The 20,792-nt window shown below is 33.9% G+C and overlaps 2 protein-coding genes across 2 annotated transcripts; one reads left to right on the forward strand and one right to left on the reverse strand.

Annotated features, from left to right (window-relative positions):
* Positions 1 to 331: 331 nt before the first annotated feature.
* On the reverse strand, positions 332 to 3,980 carry HELRODRAFT_185029 (hypothetical protein). Its single transcript, XM_009024426.1, has 9 exons — positions 3,694 to 3,980; positions 2,931 to 3,083; positions 2,637 to 2,761; positions 2,191 to 2,341; positions 1,908 to 2,060; positions 1,595 to 1,750; positions 1,207 to 1,383; positions 769 to 960; positions 332 to 739 (listed from the first exon to the last, which is right to left on the reverse strand). The coding sequence occupies exons 1-8, from the start codon at positions 3,917 to 3,919 to the stop codon at positions 839 to 841; spliced, it is 1,263 nt and encodes a 420-aa protein (XP_009022674.1). The 5' UTR covers positions 3,920 to 3,980; the 3' UTR covers positions 332 to 739; positions 769 to 838.
* Positions 3,981 to 4,353: 373 nt separating this feature from the next.
* Positions 4,354 to 19,974, forward strand: HELRODRAFT_94863 (hypothetical protein). Its single transcript, XM_009024341.1, has 13 exons — positions 4,354 to 4,706; positions 5,174 to 5,306; positions 11,275 to 11,424; positions 14,132 to 14,305; positions 14,697 to 14,822; positions 15,095 to 15,315; positions 15,610 to 15,859; positions 16,101 to 16,205; positions 16,875 to 16,988; positions 17,334 to 17,384; positions 17,568 to 17,640; positions 18,022 to 19,309; positions 19,334 to 19,974. The coding sequence occupies exons 1-11, from the start codon at positions 4,384 to 4,386 to the stop codon at positions 17,634 to 17,636; spliced, it is 1,716 nt and encodes a 571-aa protein (XP_009022589.1). The 5' UTR covers positions 4,354 to 4,383; the 3' UTR covers positions 17,637 to 17,640; positions 18,022 to 19,309; positions 19,334 to 19,974.
* Positions 19,975 to 20,792: the final 818 nt, after the last annotated feature.

The following is a 20,792-nucleotide window of genomic DNA, read 5'->3' on the forward strand; positions in this document are numbered from 1 at the left end:
GTACCTGAGTTTCTAACGACACCAAAGGAGTTATTGTTAGAATTGTAAGTTTATGTGGCGCCTTTAAGCAATTCAGTCATCAGTGCGCTGTGACTATTATCGTCTGTTAAGTACACTTTATCGCTCGCTTCATCTAACTAGCTGATTTTGTTTTACTACAAATCGTCAAATTAGCTCTTGAGTTTTAAATCTTCTTTCCCTTAAATTATGAATTAATTTTTTTAATTATGTATAGTATCAGTTAATAGATGCAAATTGAATAAAATTAGACTGGCTGCATAAGAACGGATTAGAGAAAATAAAAGCAAATAATTAAGGGTAGGGCCAGCCATTATTATTCTTTACTATTCCAATACTCTTAACATTAAAATAACCTAAAACGCGTAGATGAAAAACAATGTTTCCTTAGTGTGAAGAAATGCAAGAGCAAGGTACAAAAATTCAAGATAGAAGATATCTTAAAAATAATGTAAAAAATTTTTATAAAGCGCAAGCAAGTTTCACATAGATTCTCGAACGTTTAAACGATTCTTAGAATCAAGTTTTTAGTTTTTAACGTCCAAAATATGATTTATTTTGGGTTTGCGATTTAGTTTGAAAGTTAATAAACATTGTCAACCGTCGAATAATTTAATTTTTTCCATTAACTGAACATCAACCAGACTATACACCAGTTCAAAACAGTGATAAAACGTTCCAATTAAATAAAATGAGTGAATGAATGAATAAATAAAACTAACTAAATGAATGAATTAATTTAATAAATAATTAATTTACATGCATGGTAAATATGAAAAATTATACGATGATGGATCATGACTATTTCAGATCAAGATCATTATTTCCGTTGCCTTGTCTCAATTTTTGCGTTTTCGTCAGCACCACCACCATCCTCATCAACATTCATTCCATCATTTTCCGAGGAAATTTCTGGAAGGGCGGCTCCCTTTAGGACATCACCTGCCAGTTGGAAGACATTCCATTTATTGAAGAAACATATTTAAATCAAAACTTTCAATTCATGTCAAGCACATGAATGATGAGATGGTGCTAAATAATGAGCCATTAAAAATAAACAATTACACAGTACAATAATGAACATTTTATTTAAATAACTTATTAATATTTTTTAAAATTGAAAACAGCAATATAAAAAATAAAAACCAAATGAATAGTAAGAAGAAAAAGTTGGAAAATGATTATAACTCTTTTTTAGGAGATAGAAATCATTGAGGAAGGTGGTACACTGGACTGTCTCAGCATCAAAATCAGCAGATCCTCCAAACATGACGATGTAGTCGCCAACGACGTTCATCGTGTGGACCCCTCGTTTAGTGTAATTAGTGTCAAGATTCACTATTGGCTGCAACCACTGCAGAGTTTCTGGTTGAAAATTCAAAGTATTTAATGTCAGAACAAACAGTTAATGTAACGTAACTGATGAGATTTAGAATTTGATATGAAGATTCAGTATCAATGAAATTTATTACAACAAAAAAATGTGATGAAAATCGAACAAATAAGAAAAAAATTGTATGGACAAAGAGATATTTAGAATAAACGGTTGGAATAAAATAAATGAATGGCAATGGACCAGAATCGAAGATGTGGGCATCATTGAAGTGATGTTCATCAGCTGCTCGTCCACCACAAACCAACACTCGATCGCCAACAGCCACTGATGAATGGAATGACCGAGCCGACGGATATTTCCCAGCAATCGACAGATCTGTTACCCACTTTCTTGAATCTGACCATGTTGTCAGTGTTTAAAATTATAAAATTATAATGAAAAATTTCTTAGCCATCAAGTTTCATAATAATTCAAGTTTATGGAATTGATATGAAAAAGAAATGAATTTATTAATTAAAATGAAAAAGAATTGAAATAAGAAACAACTAGCAACTTGTATCGTAGATGTGAAGATCATTATTCCGACCATGTTTATCTCTGCCTCCAAAGATGATCACACCCCTGGAGGTGGCGCTCATGCTGTGGGCTGCCCTGGGAGAGGGGCAGGCCAGGTTCATCTGTACAGGCTGGATCCACATGTTGATTTCTTTTCAATAGAAATTCAATAACATTAACATAGATAAGAAGTTATTGGAAATATATGAATTAAGATAGGAAAATAACAACCAAGATTATATATTCAATTGTTTGGAAATTTAAGATGATGATTAATTAACCAGTGTTGAATATGTAGAGGTCATCAAACCAGCCAAATTTTGCAGACTCATCATCCAAAATGTTGCTGTCATCCAGTGGTTCCTCCTCCTCCTCTTCTTCTTCCTCGTCCTCTTCCTCCTCAACATTCTCTTTATTTATAGCATTCTCAACCTGGTTTACAACAAATATGTGGCATTTCAAATTTCCAATAAATTAAATAAAAGTTTATGATGCCTGCAGAACGCTGATTCCAAGTGCCTGCCAGAGTGTTGTATAAACCACACACTATTATCAATTACTAGTCAACATTGGACAACTTTTATTTATATTAAATGCAAAAAAGATAAACTCATTAACAGAACAAATGCATGAAGATGCATATTAAATAATTCTCAACGGATCAATCATTAGCATCCACAAAAATGAGCATTTTCATATTTCAATAAATTACATGATCTTTGATCACCTGTGCTTTGCAGTACGGTCCGAAGCCTCCAAAGATATAAATATTTGAACCAACGACGGTGGTTGCCATCTTGTCCCTCGGTGTCGGTCCACTTGGCAAATCAATCCTCTTCCAAAGATTAGTTGCTGAAGTTTTGAAAGATAATGATCAAATTGGGCACCTTGCATTTATTTAATTGTAACAGAGAATGGGCAGAACATTGAATACTTTCAATGCACAAGAAAAAATTTATATTATAAAAAAAAATTTCCATTCAAGAGTCGATGTTAAAAATGGAATAAATCTATTTATTACTTGTGTTGTAGAGGTGAAGGTCATTGAACCACCCACTGTCAGCATTAAGCCCTCCAAATAAATAGAGATTGTCTTTGACACAGGCCAGCACAGCTGATGATCGACTGACTGGGATATCACCGCCACCATTTAAAACTTTGCATGTTCTTGCAACTTGAAAAATGATGTTTCAATGAAAATAATTATGAAAAAATGTTTATGTCATAACAGACATCAACATATTTAATATATATATTATTTTATTATATTTAATCATAATAACCAATCTATGTGTTGCTTGTTGTACATACATTCCACTACAAAAAGATTAAAAAAAATTTTAAATAAAAATGATGGTGACAACTGTTATTATCATATTTATTTTAAACATTTTGTAATGTTATCGCTGATAACTTATCAGATAACTATTAAAATAAAACATATAAATCTCAGACACCACTTAACAAGCTTCTCTATTGCTATTCTGTTGTCTTTTTTGCTATTGCTATTCTGTTGTCTTTCTGTTGTCTATGTCTTTTTTATTAATCATTTTATTTTATAATATTCTTAATTATAATTTAAATAACTAGTTTATTTGAGAATCTCAAATTTTTTTATTGTTAATTAATTTGTTTTATTTGTTTGATTGAAGTTTTTAAAATTAATATTATTAAAAATTAAATTAAACCAATAAAATAAATTAATTAAATTTGATTTTGTGATAAAGAAAAAAAGCCCTAAAAAAATGAAATTTAAATTTTAAAGAATAAAAAATTGAACAAACTAGGATCAAAAACAAGAAGTTCGTTGCTTTCATGGAAGCCATCCTTCCCACCAGCGCCTCCGCCATGTTTCACTCCGCCAAATATGTACAGCTTGCCATCACAAGCACAGGCGCAGTGTCCGTCCCTGGCTTCGATGTCTTCAAAGACTAATCTTTCCCACGATAAGTTGATATCGTTTGGTATCCGCTGGCTGCCATCTTGCGAACTGCTGGCCTCATTTCCCATTTTGATGGCGAAGATTCAGAAAACTTAACCAAATTCCAATTTTTTCGCCTTCCCGCAAATTTGTATTAAAATTAACTTTTAAGGTGATGAGCTAGAGAAAAAGTAAAATGTAAAAAAAAAATGTAAAATCTTAAACCTAAAAATTTTCATCGTGATTAAAAACTTTAAAAAAAATTTTGGCAAAAGATGTAAAATAAAAAATGCTGGCATAAATTATGCAAAGTTAACGTTGATTGGCCATGGTTGAAACACCTCAGTCACTAATTCTTGCGATATATATAGCTGTGCAGCTGTCCGGCTTTAACTCGGTGTGATGCCGATCTTCCTCTCCTTTAATTAGGTTATTTGATTTTACTTTTGATATCGAAATGTCGTCGAAAAGCAAGAAACTAACTCCAGCCGCCGGTAAAAGCACTTTCACGACGTCGTCAGTTACGGTAGTTTCGTCTGGCAGTAGTTCAGGGATGAGTTCCGGTGGTTCACGTAGACCTGCCTCCCCAACGTTGATTTCTCGAATGGAGGAGAAACAACAGTTGGCCGGTTTGAACGATCGATTGGCCGCATACATCGAGCGTGTCAGGTCGTTGGAGTTTGAAAATGGAAGACTTGTGAAGGTCATCAAGTCTTACGAAGAATCTTCTTCGTCTGAATCAGCCAAGATCAAGTCCCTCTTCGAGGCGGAACTCAATGACGCCAGGAAGCTGCTGGATGAGATGGGCAAAGAAAAAGCCAAGGTGCAACTGGAGTTGAACAAAGTCAGATCAGACTATGATGACCTCGTTGCCAAGTTTGTTGTTGTGCAATTTGTTTTATTAATTGTTTGTTAAAAAAAATTAAAAGTAAAACCTAGTTGTATAAGAGTTACAATTAATTGAAATTAATAAAAATTACTTACATGAAGATGAAGGCTGAGGAGGTGGTTCATAATTTAAAGTTTTGAAGAACCTAGTGTTTTCTTAGTTTAATTATAATTTTATAGATAATTCTTAGTCAATTTATTATATATAGATAAATTTAGGTATAGATAGATAAATGATTTTTTTATTTTATCTATATTTGAGATTAGATGGGCATCAATTATGTTTAAACTTGCTTGTAGTTGTATCAAAACATTTACATTTCAATGTATCACAATAATATAATATATTAGCATGGAAATATAAATATAGATAGTAAATTTTCACCAATAAAAAATAGAAACCAAGTCAGTTTTCTAAATGTTTGACATTTAAAAATAATTTATCCCAATGAAAGGTTCAATAACAAGGACAGGGCCCACGGAGAGCTGGAGAAGAAATATCTGTCCTGTGAATCTCAGGTGAACAGTCTGCAGGCTCGATTGTCAGATTCTGCTGCTCAGAGAAGATTAGTGGAAGAGGAGCTGGCCGTATGTTTATTTGTTTTGTTTTTTTTTTGTATTTTTTGTTCACATCTTCATTAACTATTTTATGTTTTAACTTTTTCTATTCTTTGGTTTTTTTTCATTTTATTGAAAGTTATTATTTTTGTTTTGTGAGGTTACTGTTTGCCATTAAATTTGCAATAATATTGATGATGATTAAAATGATACAGTTGATGTAATAATGATGAAATTTGATAATGAAGTGGAGATGATGATGGTGAATTAGCACTGGCAATTGCCAGTAACATCAGCTACAAATTCTTGCTTCATATACCTAGTTAGTTGTGCATTGTGTGCTTCATTGGCCTCCTTCACTGCATGCCAAACTGCCTGCCTGTCTGTTATTGATTAGATGCTTGCTGATGCATGCAAGATGGTTTTTGTTGGTTTTTTACAACAACATCCATTATATTGTTCATTTATTAATTGTGCTCATAATTAAAATGCGATTTTGTTAGTCTGTGTGTATATGTATGTGTGTGTGTTTGTGTGTGTGCGTGCGTGTATGTGTGATTGTGTGTGTGTGTATGTGTTTTGTTTAATTTCTCTCAATTAGCATACATGTTCCTGTTATGAATGATGATGAAAAATAATTTCAATGCTGGTGCTGTAGTACATTTGAATGTTGAATATATCAAGGTAATGATATGATGATGATATTAGTGGTGATGGATGGTGATGTTATTGATGATGATGATGATGTCGAAGTTGATGACGTCAAATGTTGAATGTTGCGATAATGATAATGATGAAATATTTTTAGCTGCAGGCAGGCTTCTGAAGTGTGGGCTATGCATTTTATTTCATTAACACAACGTGTTCAGTACAGTACATGAACAAGTTCTGTTACACGTTTTCAATTCATGAATTGAATTGTTGTTTTTTTGTTGTTGTTGTTGTTGATGTTGTTTGTTGCTGTTGGTGTTGTTGTTACTTCACTTGTGTTTTTTTTATACAAGTATTTTGTATGCGCATTTGTTAACGTGCTTGTGTGTTTTAATATGGAACTTCATTTATGTGTTTGTGGGTGTGAGTGAGTTGGATGGAATGCGCTTATGTTGATGTGTGTGTGTATGTGTGTGTGCGTTCGTGTGTATGTGTAATTACATGTTCCTATGTAGGATAGGATTTTATATGCAAATTGCTAGATAGGTAGGTTTCATGACTGAGTTTTTATTAATCAGTCCATACTTTTTTTTTACATTTTAATTTAGCATATTTTCTCATATTAATGCACTCATTCCCTTCTGTTGGTTGGTTCATTGCTGTTTTGTTTTATGAACATGGCCATAAGTAAAATTAAGTTTGTTTCCATTAAACTTCTTCCATTAGATTACATGGTATTAACTTACTTGTATTGGTTATATCTAGTTACATTTCAACATTGTATGCTTGAGTATGTGTGTGTGTGTGTGTGTGTGTGTGTGTGTGTGTGTGTTTGTGTCTGTCTTTCTGTCTGTGTGTGTCTGCCTGTGTGTATGCATATTTTTTATCTGGCGGCAAATTTGAATTATGAATTTAACAATATGAATGAACGGATGAACGAGTGCCTGTGTGTGTATGTGTGTGTGTGTATGTGTGCGAGAGAGAGAACAAACATATTCACTATCCATTCATGTTTGTTTTTTGAGAAATTTTCATCTGTTCTATTCTTTTGTGCACTAGCTATTCTTGCAATTCTTGACTCATCTCATTCTTTTATTTATTGATTCATTTGTTCACTCATTTATTTATTTAATTTCTCATATGATCATTCATTCATTCACTCACTCATTCATTTATCACTCACAAATTCATTCACTCATTCTACCTCTCAATCATTTGCTAGTCATTCAGTCTCCTAATTAGTTGCATACCTTCATACATTTATTCACTCATTATTCTTTTCACTCACTTGTACATGATAAGGATGGCGATGACGACCTGATGATGACACCGATAATGAGGGTGGTGATTATGATGACACGGATAGTTATGATAGTTATGATATTGTATCTTGATTATTATGGCTGTTTTAACCCTTAGCATACCAAGCCAATGTCATCAACATTGTTTACCAAGCTGGGGTCCTCAAGGGACCCCAATTATTTTTTGATATTTCTCAGTTATTTGATGATTATTGGGTGTTTTAAGATATTTTTTAGTAAAACAAGTATTCTGAGCATAATTGATTTTTCTTCTTTTCATCGATTATTCAAAATTTTCATCCGTTTAAAATAATATAATGAAAAATTTATTATAATAAAAATAGGTAAATGTTATGTATATAATATGTTTATAAATTTATATATATCAATCATTGGTTGCTATCCCTGCAATCCTTGGCGCATGTCACAGTGGTGATTGTCTTCCTGTGTGTTTCACAGACAAAACGTTTACATTCTCCACAGACTGTGTTAACTTTTTTGTCTTTGTTTCTGGGACAGTAAGAACATCTTCCCCTTTTGATCTGCTGCTGCCTTGATGCTGATGGTATATTTTGGGTTGTAGTGTTGCGTGCTACAACTACTCCTGCAGCTTCAATTGCTTTGACAACTGGAAGGTGGAGACCATTTAGATTGGTTGCCCTTCGTAGAATGTTGGGTTTGGTCAGTTCTTTGCCTAATTCTAACAAAAATTGATATCTAATATTCTTCATATGTCTATTCCAGTCATTGTTTTTCGACATCCAAATTATGAAGGCATTCAGGGCACCAATATCGAGCATATTCATGCAAAGTCTTAGAGGCCATCTTGAGGTTCGTCTAGCACAAGAATATTCTCTAATCAATTTATCTGCATTGTCCACTCCACCCTTGGTATTATTGTATTCCAGTATCATGTTGGGCTTCCTGTGACTTTCAGAGGATACTGAATTATCTAGAAATTGAGTTGAGAGTAAACGGACTGTTTTGTTTTTCTTTGGGACATAGCTGACTACTGCTACCCCGTTAGAAAATATAAATTTTGATGAAAGTATGTCTCTTCCTCTTGCATTTTCTATAACTGAAGGAATATCAGTTTTTTTAGTTCTCAATGTTCCTGTCATGGTGATGCTTTTTTGCAGCAAAAATTCTGCAGTCTTCACGGATGTAAAAAAATTGTCTGTAGTGACACCTCTTCCAGATCCAAACAGTGGTTCCACCAAGTCACATACTACGCGGTGTCCTAAATTTTTCTCTGGTGCATTTCCTGGAAGCTTTCCAGTGTAGACTTGTAAGTTGTACAAATATGAAGTCTTCACATCTGCGGCCACCCATATTTTTATTTCATATTTTGCTGGTTTTGATTTCATGTACTGCCTCATCGGACATTTGCCTCGAAATGCTACAAGCTGCTCGTCTACTGTGATGTTTTCAAATGGCGTAAAAAGCGTTTGGCAATTTATTACAAACCAATCCCAAACTTCACAAATAGCTGCAAGTTTATCAGTTGTTCTCCTTTGAGCACGTGTTAATTTGTCGTCAAAACCTGATAAATTGAAGGATGAGTGCAAATCTGTTTCGTGCCATGGCAGCAGTAAAAACAGCACGACGAATATTTTCATCTGTCGTCCACATTTCAGAAATATTTTCCTTACTACAGCGAAGAGCTCCAGCAATCAGCAGAACACCAAAAAATGCTTTTATTTCAACAGGGTCTACATCTGTCCAAGCTTTCTGTTTATTCGAATCAGCAGTTGCATTGAAATCATTAATAACTCTAGAAGCTTCAGCATTGGTGAAGGTGCATATAGCATCCACAATTCGGTCGTCAAAGAACCAGTTGAAAATTTCAGATATCGTCGATGCAACATTAATTGCGCGTGTTGGCCCGGGTGATCCCTTGACAATGTTATATTGACGACGGCGAGATGATGGTGGCACAGAACTTGTCCATCTTCTACCTGATTTTGCTGTGAATTCATCTTCATCCGAATTTGTATCCGAATTTTCACTAGCACTGTCACTATATTCAGAATTTACTTCAAGATTGTCCTCCAATTCGGATGCATCTCCTGCTGGAGATGCATATATGTATATAAATATACATATAAACATCCGAAATCACAAATTCTTCATCAGATTGTTCCAATACATCTTCCGGGTCACTGTCACTGATTTCACATTCATCTAACATTCGGAGAATCTCATCTGTAGTTTGTCTACGAGCCATTTTTCTTATTTTCAAACGTTTACGTTTATATTTTATGTTATCAAAATCTTTACAGCAAATTATAAACTTTATTTGAAACAGCAAATAATAATTTTCAACGGAAGTTTTGCAAATGGAGGACAAATTAAAAGTAAGTAAGATGAGCAAATATTCAGTAAGAATGCAGAATAATACTTTTTAATACTGAAACCTTTAAAATGTGTCTACAATTTCAGCCATAAGTGTTAAAAAACAAAAACACAATCGGTAACGTAGTGTACCAAGCGGGGTCCTACACGGACCCCAATGCTCTTTTATTTTTTTTACTGTTTTTGAAATAACGTATAATAAAAACAACAATGGAATATTTATTGCTACCCTAATCGGGAGGAATAGAAAAATCATGGTGGAATTTGTTTGGTTACTTTTGACAGGGTTAAGGAAAACTACTCTCTGGGGTCCTTGAAGGACCCCCCTTGGTATGTTAAGGGTTAAATGGTAAAGATTAATATTTCAACTTGAAGGATAAACTATAAGGATTATGATAAACAATCTAAATCCATCTTATTATAACTGAATAATTAATATAATAGCACCTAGCCTTTATACAATCTTTAAACTAGCCTGCTCACTTACATATGCTTGATTGAACTATCAACACCACAATGAAATTCTTTGATTCTTTCACTAACTAGTCATTCATTCATTTGTTCTGTATTTCACTTATTCTTTCACTTCTGATTATTATCATAACTATATTTTAGTTGAAAGCATATGTTCAGAATGTTGTCTCTTTGTGCTGACGTGCAGATGTTGTGTGTGTTGTGCCATTTTGTATTGGTATGTTGGCTGTTGTTTTGGATGTATTTTGTATGTTATTTTGTGCGCCATGATGGCTGTAGTTTAAGTGAAATGTATCATGTGTTTTTGCTGTGTGCATGTTTTTAATTAACATCATCGCTGTGTGTGTGTGTGTGTGTGTGTGTGTGTGTGTGTGTGTGTGTGTACCATTGTACTATATTACTATATGTGCTGGCATGTTTTTCTTAAGGTCTTTGTGGGCAATCACCATAATTTGCGCTGTCCACATGTTTATGTTTGTATGTGATATTGTGTGTGTCTGTGTATATGTGTATACGTGTATATATGCATCCATTAGCTATGTATTCTGTATATAGATAAATATGTTATAAGCGTGTGCATCTAGGTACTGTGTTAAAGTGTAAACTGTGAAGTACACATGGTTGTTTGTTTACCAAGTTAGAAATGTGTACACAGTGCACACACTTGCATGTATAATGATGTGCAATCAATGGGCCTCTGTGTCCTATGTGTACGTGCGTGTGTGTGTGTACAAATTGTGGTCAGATGTGTGCACATATTATTGTACTGTACAATTTAATGAGCACTGTCACATGTACCTACCTACTAGATACATGATTTATGACTGGTTTGTACCTATGGTTCATTGGTTTCATTTTTTTCATCATCATTGTCATCATCATTGATTGCTGCCTCTGTTATTACTTTTACTGTAGTTATTGTTATTGTTGTCTCAGTGCATTGTTTCAGAATTTAAATTTTATTGATTTATGGGCTGGAGGTTTTAATAATGGGACAAAATTTGTTTGAATGTTGTGAATGATTGATAAACTAGAATCAATTGATAACTTTATACATGCCTTGAATTTCATTTCCTTAAACTAACAAGCCGACTTTTCAATAATAAATCCATTGGGAAAAGTTGTAACTATAACTATTTACAATTAAATCTAATGACTTTCTTACAAGTTGTATTCAACACTTCTCATGAATCATGAAAACCAAACAAATCTTGCAGAGGCTGAAGAAGGAAGTGGACCAGCTGACCAAGCAGTTGGCTATTGCAAAAAAGCAGTTGGAAGATGAGACCATCAAGAGAGTTGACTTGGAAAACCGTATACAAAGCCTGAAGGAACAGCTTGCATTCGAACAGGAGGTCCACGAACAGGTTGATCTAGTTATTTCATTTCCTTTTTTTTAAGGTTTTCTCTAAAAGATTTTTCAATTGTTGAAATAGAGATTTTTTTTATAATTTTATATTGTGATGATCATTTGAGACTTTACAGGAGTAATTGTAAAATAAAAACATTGAAATTGAAAGTTTTAATTTTGACTATGTTTATTCTAAAGTTTTCAATTTAAATTATCTTTTTTAGATTTTTCATGTTGAATATTAATAATATAATTTCTAATTGAGAAAACAATCTCGTTTTTGAGGAATTTATCAAAATGATTTTTGGAGGATTGGTTTTATATCTTTACAAGATGGATAGATACACCCATGGGTAGAGAGACAGATAGATAAATAGACAGTTGTATAAATGGATTGATAAACAGGTATTTTGATGATTGGCTGAAATGATAGATAGATGAACAAATAAGTGAATGGATAAATAGATAGATATATATATTAGCCCACTCAGTCATCACATCACTCATCAATATAATAGATGCATGCACTCCCTTCTCATTACTACTACTACTGCTGCTGCTGCTTCTTTTTCTACTGCTGCTGCTGCTGCTGTTGTTGATGCTAAAAATATATACCAACAGGTTTAAAACATATAGGTGTGATGTAGGCAAGGCAATAGGTGTACACCCACACACACAATACATACACCACACACACTATACATACACCACACACACAATACATACACCACACACACAATACATACACCACACACACTATACATACACCACACACACAACTCACACACACACATACACACGTATTTGAGTTTAAGGATTAATTCATGCATGAAGGATGGAAAATGGAGTGTAAGGAAAAATTGAGAGAGTTTCGTTCGTTGTAAAGCGTTTATTAAATAAGATAAACTTTATTTTCTATTTCACAAAATGTATTTCTTTGAAGTGAACACACAAACACACAAATTAACGCACAAACATAATCGGATGCACATGCACACATACACACATGTTAATACACATTCACACATATACTCAGCTGATTGTATTTATTGCTTGTCAGCAATTCAGCAATATCAATTTATGTCAAACCTTATCTCATATACATTGTAGCACACCTTTTCCAGTTTTCCACAATAATTTATTTTATCCTGTAATGACTGCCTGATTAACATAATTTATGTGACCTAGTTGAATGCTAAGTTTGCTGGAAGTGCAGTTGAAGTTTCAATTTTTATTTCTTTTACAAAAGAGAGAAATGATAAACAATGACATCAGAAAGATAATAATGTTGGCATGATAATGACTATAACCATGGCTATGTTCCAGATTTTGTTGTTGATGATATAAGCTTTATGGAGACCTGAAGTTCTGATAATAATTTAAAAATTGAATGTAGAAATTTTTTTTAAATGTAGGAATTATCTGTGATAATAAATCATATTGAGGAGTTTATGATTTAATTTTTTGTAAGATTTATTCACTACCAATTAAAAATGGTCATCATAATTAAAATAACGATGGTGCTTGAGTTGTTCTAAGGTGTTTATGGGTTTATAATAAAGAGCTTTATTTCACGAGACTATAATTAATGTTCACCTCAGTGTTGTGTTTACATTTTTTCTAAATCTATTTTTTCTAGACTGAGATATTATAAGGCTGCATGATAGTTGTCATTTATTTTCATCATAGAAACATGAATGAATGAGCTTTCTAAGGATTGTACCTTTATTTTTATTTATATAGAGATGCTAGAAATTGATGGCTTAAATGTTACAAATTATAGCAATCTTAAAATAGATAAATTTTCAAACACACTGGCATCATTACATTTCCTTATGTTCTATATAAAAGGATTAATATGTACACTTTCCCAGACAAATACATTCATTTAGTTATATGTATATGCTTTGTAAAGTGTGTACAGCAGAGAATTTGTAACAAAAGTTGTTATCAAGTTCATACAGGCAATGCTTACATACACACTGTACATTATAATGCTTATTCACATCATAGTTATTCAATGTAGGTGTAATTTTGTGTGCGTGTGTGCATGCGTGCGTGTGTGTTACTGATTTTTGATTGATTCAACAAAGCATTATGGATGGATGTTTCTTATATGTTTAAGAAATGTTTATTAAAGTTTGGAATGCAATTATAATTGCAAATATTGAGATTTGAATAAAATTGAATCTGATCAGAAATAATTCTTCTTTTCCGTTTAAACGGAATCAATTGATGATATTGATATGGAAAATATTGATGCACCGTACATTTCTTCAAAATTATTTTGAATGCTTGAGTGTTTGGTGATGTTAAGGAAAGTTTGACAAGTAGTTAGTTAGTTTTTAAGTCTGACAGATACTGGAAGTAGGTCTAATTGAAAAATGTTTACACATTTTCAATTGAAAAAGAAATGTAATGTTTCTGTGCATATTTTTGTTATTTATTTTTGTTATTTATATTTAATGATTGATTTCTCCTGCTTTTAACGGATATACAATTTTTAGTGACTTTTCATAAACGCCATTAAAATTAAGATATTTTAGTAATTTTATAAAATATGATAAAACAACACTAAATTATAAATTACCAAATAGCAAACTCAAGAACAAGCAAACCATCCACTCAAACAAAACCTACCAACTTAATGACCAAACAACAACAACCATCCATCCTATCACACACAACCATCCAACTAACCACATTCACCCACCTGCCCACAGGAAATCAGCACGACAACGACCAGCAAGTCCAGTCTGGGCATCGACCTGGTGGAGTTGGATCAGCAGAGGGACTTGGAGAACCAGTTTGCCGAGGCGCTGAGGCAAATCAGAGAGGAGAACGATGAACAGATTTCTAACAGTAGAGCTGAAATTGAGACAGTGTTCCAAAAGAAGGTGATGATGATGATAATGGTGGTAGTGGTGGTGATGCTAATCGTTATGATGGTGCTGATTATGGTGTTGGTGGGGATGGTGTTGAAGATAATGATATCGTTGGTGATGATCAATCTGTGAAAATGATTATGTAAAATATAATATTGAGTATGCAGCAAATGAAGATTAGGATGATTTTTGATAGATGAATGGAATAGATGATATTGGAGATTTTATAGTTCATGATGACATAATTAATTTTAAATAAATAGCACACTGATCACTATTTTATTTGAAGCAATTTCATAGAAATATTTCAACAATTTCAAAGTTCACCTTAAGTGGTTACTTAATTTAATATTATGTTTCTTTTTCAACGTTTAAAAACCACCTCTGCAACACCAACAAACAGTTCAATGACCTCCAAAATGCATCTGGACACTGGCAAGGTGAGGCAAGGAAAGCCCAGATGGAAGTTCACCAGTTGAAGTCCAGGATCGATACGCTGAATGGAGAGATTGAGAAACTCAATGCCAAGGTCACTTGTAATGTTGATTTATATATTTTAATGGTCATTCTGTTATGACAGTGCAATAGTGGTGATTGTGATCTAAATGTAATGGGCAGCTATTATGATAATGATGCTGCTGGTGAATGATGATCAAGGTAAATTTGTCTGGTTATGATAAATTTGCCCTGAGATGGTGATAATCTCAATGGTGAAATCATAGAATCTGTGAATAACTGTTTTAACGTAATGAACGGCGTATTCCACCACCACCAACAACAACAACAATGTAACCTACACAGGCAGACAATGGAGCAGCCCGCATCGAGTACCTGGAGAGAATGCTGCAACAGGAAAAAGATGATCACTCATCAATGCTGGCCATCAAGGAGGCTGAGATCAGGAGGTTGAAGGCGCAATTGGAGGATCAACTGCAGGAGTACAGGGACCTCTTCGATCTTAAGATCAAGTTGGATGTCGAAATTGCCGCCTACAAGAAACTTCTGGATATTGAAGAGACCAGGTGATTGGTCGGCTGTTTGGATGGATGGAGCATGTAATGTGTGATTTGATTGGACTAGGGTTTAAAAATGTCTCATTTGATTGGATTGTCATTTGAATAATTGATAAAACAGTTCAATTTTGTAGTGTGGTTTATTGATCATTGATTGTCTATTGGTTTAATTTTTTTATTAAGTTTTGTTTTAGTTATGTACGCATAGTACAGACATAAAAATTTATTTAATTAAGAAACGTTTTCAACCGAAAATTCCAACTTTGCCACTTAGCCGTTAACTTCCCACATGAACAACAACAGATTGCAATCCTCTCCGAAGTTCACCGTGTCCTCATCGTCAAGTGGTCGTCGTAGTTTGGAGTTGAGTGGTGGTAGGAAGAGGAAGTTGATGGATGACGGGGCGGATGGGGGCTTCAGTGAGTCCTATGTGGAGTTCTCATCCTCATCATCCAGCAGTTCAGGGGGACATGCATATTCGAAGGGAGGCATTCATCTTCAGGAAGTGGATGTTGACGGCAGGTTCATCAAGATCTATAATGGATCAGATAAGGTTTCTATTAAAAAAAATTGCAGTTTTTTTCTGGTTCATGTTATTTGTAGCATCCATTAAAATGTTGATATAAAAAATTTTATGCACAAAATTATATGCGTGAATTAAAGCTTGGGCTCACACAAATAGCATGTTTGCATGATCAAATCATTCATAAACAATGACTGTTTAATAACCAGTGCAATCACAAACACAACACACACGTTTTGATACAAAAATTTCATATATATATATTTAACAGGATATTAATTTGTCTGGATGGGCCATAACTCAGTCGACTGAAGGTCAAGAGGTCACGTACAAATTCATGAGGAATGTGGTCATCAAACCTCACCACCACATCACTGTTAGTGGTCTTTCAATGTCTTCACATCAAACACATAATCGCAGATAACAAACAACTTCATCAAATATCACAACAACTTTTTCACCTCGTCTTCAGTCCGACGCACCATTTTAAGGAAACATGCCTCGACAGAAACGGCATCGCTCAAGGTGTTTGACGACGTGTCTTACATTGACAACGGAAGAGTGGTACTACTGGCTATGTTGGACATGAGTGCCGCATTCGACACACTTGATATCCCACCGTTGTTGGCTGGGCTTGAGGTTGCTAGGGGTGGAGGATCTTGCACTTGGCTGGTTGAAGTCACTTGTTGCCGATAGAGGGCAACAACGTGTCTTGTTTAATGATGGTTTGTCTACCGAATTATGTTTGCCCACGGGGGTGCCTCGGGGATCAGTTCTGGACTTACTGTTTTCGGTATATGTTTCTGGTCTACCTGATTTCACGATCTCGGGGTTTCGATGCACATGCACGCCGATGATATTGGGCTGGCAAGCTTGGCTAAGAGAAGTTGGTCTCATCAAAAATCGTTACCGTTGTGACGAGAATCAACTATTGGTTCCGGTCTAATCGGTTGCTCTCAATTTGGCCAAGACAGACTCACAACACACGCATACAACACACGCACACACACACGCATTACACACACACACACACACACACACACAGGTGTGGAGTCAGGACAAGACAGGAACTCATAGTCCGTCAGATATCGTCATGAAGAACCAGAGCTGGTTGAAAGGGGAGCACAAGAAATCTGTCGTCACTGACAGCTATGGAGAGGTGTACATTCTTTTTTTTATATATTTTCTTGTTTCACTTTCTTATCTCTATCTTCTATTAATTTTTTAACTATTCAATGTATGTGCTTGCTCGTGTTTGTGTGTGCATGTTTGTGTTTGTGTGTGTGTGTGTGTGTATGTATGGTGTGTTTGTGTGTTGTGTTTGCTCGTATAACGAAATGTTATCACAAAAATGATTACAGTCTTTACTATATTAGCCTATTACCTTAGCGAATATTCTTTAACTACTTTTCATGTTTTTTTTGTTTTGTCTGGTTTATTTTAAAATGAAACAATTGAACAAGTTGACCAATATTAATGGCGTTGAATAAATATTTTGTATCAGGAGCTGGCTTGGAAGGAATCCAAGAAATCTTCATTCAGGACCGAAAGTGATGTCTGTAGTCTTTCCGTTTTTGATTGATTGATTGATTTGATTGATTGATTGATTGATTGATTGATTGATTGATTGATTACTTGTTTTATTATTTTCGATTTATTGATTGAATAATTGAGATTAACAGTTAGCTGTCTGATTGAATTTTTTATTGTGTGACTGATTGAGAAGTTATGTTTTCAGAGTTTGAGTCGAGTTGGTGCTCTGACCAGAAGAGGTGCTAGCTCCCTGATCACCGGCTTCTTCTTGTAATCTGGTACTTTCTTTTTATACCTTAAGATACATATTATCGTCCTAAATATCGCCATTCTGTTGAGTTATCTTCATCGTCATTGGTCGTTCTGTCGTTATTATCGTTATGATTTGCTCTTTGCAAATGTAACAGTAGTTGTATTAAACTGGAAATAAGTTTAACTGACTAATTTAATAATTTTCACTTTTTGTTCTATTACTCATGTTGTGATCGTTAAAATTTAAACTTATAGCCTTTAGAGGTGACAAGTGATTATTATTTATGGCTTCACAGAATATTGATCAAAGTATATATACATAATTGTACTTATTAATTAATTACCTAATTAATTAATTAATTAACCTATATTGATTAAAAATATTTTTTTTGTAGTTGCGCTATCTGGAAGAAGAATGCTGAAGTCGAGTTATCTCAGTTTAGTTAATATTAATAATATTGATTCGTATACCTGACCAGACCATAGGTTCATATTATTCAGTTACTTAGTTGCTATGTGAATTAGCTTTCTTTTTCCGTTAATAATTATTATCCAAAAGATCATTAATTCTTACTAAACCTCGTGACCGAATGTTGTTAAAATGTTCTTGAATGCTTGCTACTTAAATGAATTTTTGAATTATTGAATTTATTTGCAACAAATTACGACACATTTATTTATTTTTTGTTTTTGAAAAAATTGAAAGTTATTTCTTTACATATTATTGTTTTAGGGGTCTTTCTATAAAATTTTATATTAATATTTTTGTTTTCGTAAATTTTATTTGAGCGAATTAAATGCTTGGTGAGGTTTTCTGATTAGTATTTACAGTTATTATTGTATCATTTTTATTTCTATTGTACGTTGTGTGTAGATTTAAAAAAAATAATTGTGATGTCAGAATTAATTATGGAGTTGCGTTTTTTGGTCTCTCTGACGATAATAATTTTTCACATTCTTCATGATTGTGTATATTTGGAGAATGATTAAAAACTTGCTCCCCTGTTGTGCGCCATAATAAAAAAAAATATTTTCATCATAATATCCGACGGAGTTGTCACTTTTTTTCAATGTAAGATTATTTCGTCACTGGTAATTCTGTTTTCTTTTTTTCACGTTGAAAGAATTAACGATCATGTTATGATTTTAATGGTTGGACGATATATGATGATGATGCTTAAACAGAGAGTTAGCTTCAATTAAAAAATGTTATTTGTTGCTTCATATTTTGGTTGGATGATTAAAAATTGGACTTTTAGAAAATCTTTGCTTTGTTTTTATTTCAGTTTTTAATTTTGTTTATGTGTCTTCAGTAGATGTTTACATTTAGTGGTATATTTTTGTTTAATTCTGCTTTTCATTAACGGCTTATATATTTTATTGACGACATGCTAACCAAAAACGGTGCATGTGTGTGTTTTCATGTTTGTGTGTCTGTATGTATGTTTGTAGGCGCGTTTTGTATGTATCTGCGTGTGTCTGATTGTGTGTTTGTATGTGCGTGTCTGAGCTGTAGAAATTATATTTGCCTACGTACGCACGTGTGGTTATGTGCTTGTGTTTTATTTTGTATGTTTTTTAAATTTCCTATAACATTTTATTTAACTTGATCCTCATGTCTGTTCTGTTCTGATCATGCTGATAATCAGAGTGTCGGAAGAAAAATATCCGGCTCCTCAAAAATATCCGACTCCGGTCCCTCAAAAATATTCGACTCCGGCCGAAATCTCCGATTCCGACACTGGTGATAACGATTTTGTGCGTGCGTGTATGTGTGTGTGCTTTTGTTTGTTTCCAAAGATGGTGGTGATAAATGGTAAAGTGGTTGATGACGCTTGTGAGTGATGGTGAGGATTATAAACGATAATTTAGTGATAAGTGCTTGCGGTAAAGTTAATTAAGTGTAAAGAATTATGATGAAACGATACGGTTGGATGTAATGTGGATGATGTTGTGAGGATAAGTGATGATGGAAACGACAAATAAGACTGCAATGCGAGCGACATAATGAAGATGAATAATGATTATGTTTACGTGCATTGATAAGTGGAAAATTTGACGTATCGGAAGTGTTGGCGATTGTGGTAGCGTTAGACACGATTAAATCGTTTAATGTTGTCGATGGTGAAGTTGTGATTACTATGCTGGACGTGGTAGTGTTAATGATGATGGCGGTAATGATAATAAGGATGGGGTGGTAGTGGTGATGAATGCTCGCGAGTGAAGGCAAACACTTATCAAATAATGTTTTATGTCCATTGACGTTCTTAATTTTTCATTTTTGTTCAATTCAACAAGAATTCTTAATTTTTGTCACTAAATGTGTCTTTTTATACCAAAGATAATTATTTTAAAAAGGACTAGACTTGAAATTCATTCTGTCATGTATTTATATGAGATCACAAACTTTTGAAGTGAGAAGCATTTTGAGAATTGCCACCCATCAAAAATGGAAACATCCTTCCTCACTCATCAAAACTTACAATTTCTTCGTTTTCTCGTCTCACGCAAAACCAAATACGTGTGCTTATTTTCTCTAATTTTTTCTCACTGACCATTTTACACAAATAATAACCTTTTAAAGATGACTGCAACACACACCAACCTACGCCGTACGTGAATGCGTGAACACATTGCACACGATGTTCATGTTGCAGGTGGAAATCTCTTGGCGTTCAAACCCGACCCTTGACTGCAACACACACACACACCAACCTACTAGAGCCCCAAGCGGCGAAGATTTAACGTTCGCAACTCCCCGCACCTGCACTGCTCATTATCCGCACCGCACCCGCGAAAAGACAACCTAAATCGGCCGTCTTAATCTCATGATTAAAATTAGAAGATAGCAACACTAGAAGGCAATCTATTTACAATATAATTACAATCAGACAGCAGATAATCTGCTGAGAAGACATCAATTTGAAAAATTTCTAATTTAATAATTGTAATAACATTGGCTAACTTTATATAACTCTACATAACGCATGTATGTAGGCATTTATGTATGTATTTGTATGTTTGTGTATGTTATACATGTGCGTATGTACAGATGCTAATGTAATCTATGTTTGAAAATATTTGCGCTAAAAAATGCAACCAGCAAAATCATAAAGAATTGCATTTTTAACAAAACAAACAAGTGAAGAAGAAGCACTTATTTGGACGGCATTTAGTG

This window comes from Helobdella robusta (assembly GCF_000326865.2).
Source record: "Helobdella robusta unplaced genomic scaffold HELROscaffold_4, whole genome shotgun sequence".
In the NCBI taxonomy this organism is placed as follows: domain Eukaryota; kingdom Metazoa; phylum Annelida; class Clitellata; order Rhynchobdellida; family Glossiphoniidae; genus Helobdella; species Helobdella robusta.